The 10,000-nt window shown below is 39.9% G+C and overlaps 1 protein-coding gene and 1 long non-coding RNA gene across 7 annotated transcripts in view; one reads left to right on the forward strand and one right to left on the reverse strand.

Moving 5' to 3' along the window:
* The window catches only part of agap1 (ArfGAP with GTPase domain, ankyrin repeat and PH domain 1), a 98,794-nt gene that overhangs the window by 80,673 nt on the left and 8,121 nt on the right, over positions 1-10,000 (reverse strand). The window contains exons 2-3 of the mRNA XM_062414451.1: positions 341-399; positions 94-181 (exon numbers count right to left, since the gene is read on the reverse strand). Coding sequence (XP_062270435.1) covers positions 94-181; positions 341-399 — 147 coding nt within the window. The remainder of the gene's footprint in view (positions 1-93; positions 182-340; positions 400-10,000) is intronic.
* LOC133976321 (uncharacterized) lies at positions 7,662-8,291 on the forward strand. 6 transcript variants are annotated; one of them, XR_009924825.1, is made up of 5 exons: positions 7,662-7,690; positions 7,895-7,934; positions 8,027-8,058; positions 8,101-8,222; positions 8,273-8,291. It is a non-coding gene; the product is annotated as an uncharacterized LOC133976321 (long non-coding RNA). The 6 variants fall into 6 exon arrangements; XR_009924826.1 differs by having other exon boundaries at positions 8,039-8,058; XR_009924823.1 differs by lacking the exon at positions 8,027-8,058 and having other exon boundaries at positions 8,101-8,161; positions 8,232-8,288.

The following is a 10,000-nucleotide window of genomic DNA, read 5'->3' on the forward strand; positions in this document are numbered from 1 at the left end:
TTCTCTCAGGTGGGGCAGCAGAGGAGGGTTTTGGGGTTTTGAATGAAACAGATCCAGGCTGATGTCAGAGAGTCAAACAGAGGAGGATCTTACCTTCAGGTGATTCCTCCTGGACGTAGGTTCCTGTCAGGTACCTGTGGACCAGCGCTGACTTACCACTCGCTAGGTTACCCACTATGCCCTGCAGGGGGGGGTAGATCACTTTATTACACTCATTTATTAAACGATATGAAGGAAAAACACACAAAACAGTGCAGGTGTGTGTATGTGTATATGTGTACTGTATATGTGTGTATGTGTATATGTGTGTATATGTGTGTGTGTATTATGTGTAACTCACCACTTTGAGCTCTGGTACTGTCCGACTGAGCGTCCACTCCTGACTGTTCACAAATGCATCTGTAACACACAGAGGAAACACACATGTCAATCACCTGTAACACACACACACACACACACACACACACACACACACACACACACACACACACACACACACACACACACACACACACACACACACACACACACACACACACACACACACACACACACACACACAGAGGAAACACACCTGTCAGTCACTGGTTTAAAGGAAGAATCACAAACGACTTCAACGAGCAGAAATATTCTGACAGATCAGATCTAACGAGCTGTGACGATCTGGTTCGTTTTGGTTGTCGGTTGCCTAGCAACAGGCTTTAACCACTGGAGCATCGGGCGTGTCGCGTGCTCGACCTCACTAGTCTGACGGTGCACAACTAAAGAGACAAGCTGTCCCTGCTCATGTCGAGGAAGAGGAGGAGGAGGAGGAGGAGGAAGAGTCTCATTAGAGCTGATGGATGATTGACAGGTGGAGGAGAAACATACTGACTGTGACATACACACCTTTAACTCTCTCTCACACACACACACACACACATTTAACTTTTACATGTGAAGCAATTATGAGCCTTTAAACTCTAGTTTTAGCTTTTAATTTAGTAATTTTCTGCTTTTATTTTTCAACACCACAAACTCAACTGAATATGTTTGTAACAGACATGCTGATTAATGTAGTGTATTAGAGCGTGTGTGTGTGTGTGTGTGTGTGTGTGTGTGTGTGTGTGTGTGAGAGTTCAGGAGCAGTAAGGAGGTCATGGGAAATGAGGAGGAGAGAACCGATTTTCCTCCTACACACACACACACACACACTGTGACTGTCTGCTTTTGTTCAGATTGAACTCTATCTCTGTGTGTGTGTGTGTGTGTGTGTGTGTGTGTTTGTGTGTGTGTGTGTGTGTGTGTGTGTGTGTTATTACAGTGTGATAGTGTCAGTGTAATCAGGGAGGAGTCGTCCTGTACTGATCTGCAGTTCAAACACACTGAAACAAACACTCACACCTTTAACATTTTTAAATATTAGTCAAAGTTTCTTTATGTTCAGTTTGTTTAAATCAACCAATCATCTTTCTGTTTAAGAAAACAAATCTAAACAGGTTTAAGTTGTTTTATGAGCAGCAACTGGACTGATGTTCATATATCACATATTTATGGATGTTTGACAGTATTTTACATATTTTAAGGTTTTTTATAGATTAATAAAAAGGTTCATTCATGTTTACATAGCCTAAACTTAATGTAACACTTTGAGCCTTGTTGTTGAGGGTTAGCTGATTTATAAATGAATTTATCAGCTTTGTCACATTTTCAGACAATCTGAGTTTTCTAAAAGCTTAAAAAAATAAGACACTAGTTTTCCAGTTTGAGCTGATGACCAGTACAGAGACCAGTACAGTAACCAGTAAAGTGACCAGTACAGTAACCAGTACATAGACCAGTAACCAGTACAGTAACCAGTAGTGAGACCATTACAGTAACCAGTAAAGTGACCAGTACAGTAACCAGTACATAGACCAGTAACCAGTACAGTAACCAGTAGTGAGACCATTACAGTAACCAGTAAAGTGACCAGTACAGTAACCAGTACATAGACTAGTAACCAGTACAGTAACCAGTACAGAGACCCTGGCCTCTCTGTGGTAATAAGTAGGTCAGTGGGTCAGATCTCTTCAGTGTTTTATAATTCATCATCATCATCATCAGCAGCAGCAGCAGACGGAGCTCAGTGATAAAAGCTTTCTAAGAAAGAAGAGACGTCTGGATGAGAAGAAACTAGTAAAATATTCACATGTGATAAAGGTGAAGAAACATTTAAAAGTGTTTTCTGTGAGGATGAGACATCTCTATAAAGTCTTCATGAGCTTTAACTGGATTCACTGGAAGAAAAGAGTTCTACAGTTTATATGATGTTTTATGTTCACTGACTGTTAATCTATTTATTGTTTCTCTTTTTGGGTCTTAAAATGTTGAAAAATCTATAGTTTGATGATTTTTCTGGTTAAATTTGCTGCTGCTGGTAAAAACTCTCAGAGGTCTATGAATAAAGATCTGAAGTTTATTTTCTTTCATATTAAAGGCGATAAAGTGTCCAGTTATATTGAGTTTATATTGATAACCACCAGAGACTGTTTGAGACATAACTAATCAATCAGTGATCAATATCAGCGACTGTTTCGGCTCCTAGGAAACAAACAGCTGTTGTGTCTTCCTCCAGCTGTTCCCGTCTCCAGTTGCTAGGATACAGCATCATCACAGCAGCTGTTTGTTTCCTGTGTATAAAAAAACACCGTCGTGGAAAGAATCCAGAGACGAGCTCTCTGATTGGCCGGCGGGACGCACAGAGGGCGCCATTGTTGAGTAAAAAACGCCCGTCTGTGTCGAGGGAAGGGGGGGGGCAGGATGTTGTTCCAGCTGCTTCCTGTTTTTCGGGGGGCCCTCCAGTTCCCCCTCTGATGGTTCCCAGTATACAACGACCAGGCCAATCACTGACGACCACGATAAGAAATGAATCAATACTTTCAATTATTGATACGATCAGCTTCATGCAGGACGTTTTATTAGAGGGTCAGCGACGGTTTTATAGTGCGACAATAATATCGTTTATCACGATTATTTCTGAGATTATATATCGTCCAATTAAAGTAGTTAGTGTGATACCTCTGGTTTATAATCACAGAGTCAACGTCTTCACCCAAGAATCCACAGATAATGTTTGAAGTTTGTATGTGAACTAGGTATGATGATAACGTGTAAACGCGTGTGTGTGTGTGTGTGTGTGTGTGTGTGTTTACAGCAGTGTTGTGACAGAAGAAAGACAGAATGATGTTAAATATGAATCTTTAAATCATTTAAATGAAGACAAACTGCACATAAACATCAAAAACTGAAGATATTTAAACCACAAACTGTGTGTGTGTGTGTGTGTGTGTGTGTGTGTGTGTGTGTGTGTATATGTGTGTGTGTGTGTGTGTGTGTGTGTGTGTGTTGTGTGTGTGTGTGTGTGTGTGTGTGGCGGCTGGATGACAGAACATGACGGCCGAGATTCAAACAGGAAAAAACACGATAACAAGACGACCCAAAAAATATCTGCTGTAACGAGCTGAGATACACACACTAACACACACACTCACTGTAACGCACACACACACAGAGTTCCACACTGACACACACACACACACACACTGTAACACATACACACACTTACACACTCACTGTAACGCACACGCACACACACTCACACACAAAGTTACACACACACAGTCACACAGTGTAACACACACACTGTATCAATGCATTAATTACAATGAATGAATTGATACATATATTTGGTGATTGATTAATTAGTTGTCAGAAATCACAGCAGAGAAAACAAAGACAGAGAGAGAGAGAGAGAGAGAGAGAGAGAGAGAGAGAGAGAGAGAGAGAGAGAGAGAGAGAGAGAGAGAGAGAGAGAGAGAGGAGAGGAAAGTGGAGCGAGGGATGAAGAAGAGGAGGGGAGAGCGAGGGGGGGGCAGCGGCATCACAGAACGACAAACTGATGAAGTGTGAGAGAAGAACAAGAGAGGAAGACACAATGAAGAACAGCTGGCTGCTGGCCAAGAATGTATGTATGTGTGTGTGTGTGTGTGTGTGTGTGTGTGTGTGTGTGTGTGTGTGTGTGTGTGTGTGTGTGTGTGTCTGCTTCACCTCCACACAGCTCTGACAGGTGAGGAATGTGACTCCACCACGTGTTTAACACACAAAAACACGCTAAAAATCCTGAATATGAAGTTAAAGATAACAGAGGAGCATGAAGTCAGCTTTCTGTCTTTCACACTTTCAGGTTTTCCTTCTTCCTGCTGATGCGTCAAGCTAAAAAGTTTACATTTTTAGTAGATTTTCTGACTAGTTTATCTGACAGTTGTCTTCTCTGTTCATTCATTATTTGTTTGTCCTAAAAAAGATTTTTAAAAACTAAAAATTTTTTGTCCAGTTGATAATTGAGCACCAAAGACGTTCTATTGACAGCAGGAAAAGTGACTCGAACTATTATTTGATCATCTAAACAGTCTTAATTGTTGCAGCTCCACTTTGACGTGACAGTAAACTATATTCAGACATTTAAAGACGTCACTCTGTCACATCAAACGCTGATGAAGTGCTAATAAATTGATTGTTTATATTCTCTCCTCATCAGTCTGAATTATGGGATGGAAAACTTCATGTGCTGCATTCTTCTTCTTCGATGGATGGAGTTTGTTTGGTTTCTATGAGCCCACCAGAGGAGTGCCCCCCCCCCCCCTCAAAACCCCCAAACTAAACTAAACTGAACTCACATGTGGTCTGTTTACTGGAACGAGGCGATGACACACTTTCATCATTCGTGTCCCGGTTTACAAAACAAGAAGAAGAAGAAGAAGAAGAAGAAGAAGAAGAAGAAGAAGAAGAAGAAGAAGAAGAAGAAGAAGAAGAAGAAGAAGACTCACATAAACTCAACTGTAAAAAAAAAAAAAAACTTAAATTCATATTTCTTGCCTCCAAACATTAAACTACATCCCTACATTCATCCTGCTGTATGTAATATTAATATTTAACATTTAACAGGTAAAATGTGTTTTAAACTTCTTTTCTTGTGTTTTCTGGCTGAATAAAGTCAGAGATTAAAAGTCTTGATCAGTGTTTGTTGAGCTTTTCTGTGGTTCTACAGACCAGATCTCTCTGCTGTTGGTCCTCCACTGACTCTGTGATGTTCTGACTGTTTCCAGGCACGATGATGATGATGATGATGATGATGATGATGATGATGATGATGATGATGATGATGATGATGATGATGATGATGTTGGGTTGTCCCATGCGACTGATTTTGAAGAGCTGCACTGAGGTCTTTATTTTTCAGATGTGACTCTCAGTTCTCTGTTTTCAGCTTTTTATGCTCTTCTGTGTATTTTGCCTCATTGATTTTATGTTTTTATAGATTTATTATTATTATTTTGAAGTCTGGAAGTTGAACAGCTGATACCATCCTCTGTAGTAAACTGCAGCTCATCATTGTGTAAAGCAGGGTTTTAATAATCTGCTCTTTCTCAGCGCTGTAATCAAGCAGTTTTTACTGATTATTCAAATTAAAACCAGATTTTATCATCAAACTGGATCCAGTTCATCCTTCATCACTGCAGCACAAACTTCACAACTCCTCAGAGTCTCCTCAAAGAGTTCATTTATATACAACAGCTTCACACACATATATGTATAAACACACTCACACACACCCACACCCACACACACACATATATATACACACACATAATGTATACACACACTCACACATATATACACACACACACACACACACATATATATACACACACACAGCCCCGGGTGATGCAGGCTGGCAGGTTTGAATAGATGATCTGAGCTGCAGACACACTATTGTTTTAACACACACACACACACACACACACACACACACACACACACACACACACACACACACACACACACACACACACACACACACACACACATACAGAAGAATGATGGGTAAGTGTGGCTGTTTGTCCCCTAAGGCTGCAGTGTGTGTGTGTGTGTGTGTGTGTGTGTGTGTGTGTGTGTGTGTGTGTGTGTGTGTGTGTGTGTCTGTGTGTGTGAGTGAATATATATATGTGTGTGTGTGTGTTTATGTGTCTGACTGTGACGAATCAGAGCTTGCCGCCTCATCAGTCACAGTGACATCATTATCTCAGCTGCTCATTTCTCTTCTCCGTCTCTCTCTTGACAGCATCCCTCCTTTCTTTTCTTCTTTTTATCTGATAATCAGACTCCAGCTTCTTTAGATAACTCATCTCTTTTAGGTTTTTTAACTTCATTCTTGTAATAATCTCAAAGTTTGAGTTGTATTTTCCTTCATTTTATACCATAATATTAACATGTTTGCATTAAAGGGTAAATCTGACAGCGTTGTAAAGGGCAGCTGTTTGTTCCTCTTGTTTAAATGTTTAAAAATAAAATAGAGATTCAGACTATTCTTAAATCCATCTGACATCAAATTAAAGAGAAAATGTAAACATTGAACTCCTCTAACATGAATTTAGATGTTTCAGTTCAAACAACAGAACGTTTGTGTTTCTTTAAGTGTTTTTAGTGTGTGTGTGTCAGTTTAAATTAATTAAACCTGTCCGACAGGTAACACACACACACACACACACACACACACACACACACACACACACACACACACACACACACACACACACACACACACACACACACACACACACACACACACACACACACACACACACACACACACACACACACACAGCTGCTGTTACAGTTAAACATGAACACACACACCTTGTTGTTTGTGAGGATGATCACAGTTGAAAGGGTTAGGAAGGAAAGAAGGAGGTTAGGAAAGGAGGAGGTGAGGAGATATATAGAGGTGGTTAGGGAAGATAGAAGGGAGAATAGGAAGGACATAGATGAAGAGAAGAAAGAGAAGTTTGGAGAAAGAAGGAAGGATGTACAGAGAGGATGCTAGGAAGTATAGAAGTGTGTAGGAGACATAAAGAGGAGGCTAGGAAGGATAACGACAAAAAAGTAAAGGAAAGAAGGAAGTTAGGAAGGGAAGGAGGGAAGGTGACATGAAGGAGAGATGAAGGAATGTGAAGAGGAGGACGAAGAAGAAACAGAATTTACAATTAAAGCCACATTGAAAGTGTGGGCGAGTTAACCACACACACAGTAATACACACACACACACACTGTAATACATACACACACACACACAGTATTACACACACACACACTTCATACCTCTGATTGATGGCTGCAGGTTTTTATTAAAAAAACAAATCTCCTGGTATTACAACTATTTCCTGCAGATGTATGTGTGTGTAATACTGTGTGTGTGTGTGTGTGTGTGTGTGTGTGTATGTGTGTGTGTGTGTGTGTGTGTGTGTGTGTAGTAGGGACACCCCCTCCCCCCTTTGATCTGATTAAAGCTGCCTGAGGGGGAAACCAGGGAGCGGGAACAGGAAGGAAACGGACGGCGTGCGACCGAGCGTGGACAAAAAAGGGACGTTCTGATTGGCTGGAGGTTGTCAGATCGTAAATAAGATGAGAGAAGAAGAAGAAGAAGAAGAGGAAGGTCACACCTGGAGCGACACGGTCAGGTGACCTCAGACAGGTAGAGGAAGGACAGAAGGAGGGATAAAGAGGAGGTTAGGAAGGATAAAGAGGAGGTTAGGAAGGATAAAAAGGAGGTTAGGAAGGATAAAGAGGAGGTTAGGAAGGATAAAAAGGAGGTTAGGAAGGCTAGAAGGAGGTTAGGAAGGATAAAGAGGAGGTTAGGAAGGAAAGAAGGAGGTTAGGAAGGATAAAGAAGAGGTTAGGAAAGATAAGAAGGAGGTTAGGGAAGGATAGAAGGAGGTAAGGAAGGCTAAAAGGAGGTTAGGAAGGATAGTAAGGAGGTTAGGAAGGATAGTAAGGAGGTTAGGAAGGATAAAGAGGAGGTTAGGGAGGATAGGAGGTTAGGAAGGATAGAAGGAGGTTAGGAAGGATAGAAGGATGTTAAGGAAGGATAGAAGGATGTTAAGGAAGGATAGAAGGAGGTTAAGAAGGCTAGAAGGAGGTTAGGAAGGATAGTAAGGAGGTTAGGAAGGATAAAGAGGAGGTTAGGAAGGATAGAAGGAGGTTTGGAAGGATAGTAAGGAGGTTAGGAAGGATAAAGAGGAGGTTAGGAAGGATAGAAGGAGGTTAGGAAGGACAGAAGGAGGTTAGGAAGGATGAAGAGGAGGTTAGGAAGGATAGAAGGAGGTTAGGAAGGACAGAAGGAGGTTAGGAAGGATGAAGAGGAGGTTAGGAAGGACAGAAGGAGGTTAGGAAGGATGAAGAGGAGGTTAGGAAGGATAGAAGGAGGTTAGGAAAGATAAATATATATGAAATATATATATTTAATGTGATGTAATTGTATTTATTTGTATATGTATGTATTATTCTCTCTCTCTACTGCTGACTGGCTCTATGTTGTTTCTATGTTTAAAAATAAAAGATTGTTTCCAAAGTTGAAAATAATCTGTAAAAACAGTCAGCATAGTTCAATAAGTGCAAAATACACACACACACACACACACACACACACACACACACACACACACACACACTGTAACACACTGTAACACACACACACACAACATGATGATTATGTTCTACACTTTCAGCCTCTGACCTCACATCTGTCGATCTGTATCGCTGTTTTCCACCCGCCGCTCCAACTCTGTGTGTGTGTGTGTGTGTGTGTGTGTGTGTGTGTGTGTGTGTGTGTGTGTGTGTGTGTGGTTATACAGTGTGTGTGTTTTACAGTGTGTGTATGTTTACTATCTGTACATTTAAATCATTTTAAATATTATAAACATCTTTTTTTTCGGTACAGTTCCAGCGTGTCTAACTTCTGGCCCGAGCTCGCTGCTTCATCCTCGTAACACGCGTGTAAAAATTCCTGGCGACGCGACAAGCTTCGGTTTTCTCATCCCGACCGGAGGACAACGGGACGCCTTGTTGGAGGCGCTGCCCGGGCGGCTCAGCTGTTGCCGGGGACGACGAGGACGAGAACGAAGAGGCGGCGAGGGCGAATGCGAGGATCGTAGGCTGAAGATGCTGTCTGATGAGCAGGTGTGTTAGAGACACTGAGAGGATGTGTGTGTGTGTGTGTGTGTGTGTGTGTGTGTGTGTGTGTGTGTGTGTGTGTGTGTGTGTGTGTGTGTGTGTGTGTGTGTGTGTGTGTGTAGAGGACATAAAGTCTTTATAAACTCAACAGGAAGTAGATTTAAAGCCTTAATGCACATCCATGTGATTATCTTTAAAATCATCTGATGAAGGATATTTGTATAATTAATTAATTGTATTTTTTTTTTTTAAGTTTTATTTTATTTATGTATGAAATTATTTTATATTTTATAGTTTTATATTATTTATATATGATTTGTTTTGTTTATAGTTTTATATTATTTATTTATGTATTTCATTTTACTGTATTTTGTAATTAGAACATTTTATTTATTTATTTGGCTTTATTACTGTTATTTAATCTTATTCAAGTACTGTATTTATTTGGTTTTATTTTATTTGTTTATAGTTTTTTATTTATTTATTTTAATGTTATTTATTTATTCATTTGTTTCATTTTATTATTTTTTAGTTTAGTTTTATTACATTTGTGATGATTAAATGTTTTTAATTGAATATTTTTGGTTTTGGACTTTTATAAAACATTTAAAAAAGGAATCATGAACTCATTTAACAACATTTTAGAGAAATCCATAATGATAAACAACATATTTACTTCCAGGTCTAATCAGAACCGACTGTCTAAATCTTTTGAGTTAATAATTAATATAGTTTTACACAGTTGTGAGTGAGTTTTCATGTTGAGCTGCTTTTCTGTGTTTGTGTGTTTGAGGGAAAAGATGCAAAACACACAAACTGTCCAACGGTTCTGTTGATCTGTTTTTATATGTGTGTGTTTGACCACAAGTTCATCCACCTCTTTATTCCTCTGACCTCCAATCACACTCAGCCAGCCTCTCTAATGTGATGATTTATACTTGTATGTGTCCTATATGATAAGAAATGTTAT

This window comes from Scomber scombrus, chromosome 24 (genome assembly GCF_963691925.1).
Source record: "Scomber scombrus chromosome 24, fScoSco1.1, whole genome shotgun sequence".
Lineage (NCBI taxonomy): Eukaryota > Metazoa > Chordata > Actinopteri > Scombriformes > Scombridae > Scomber > Scomber scombrus.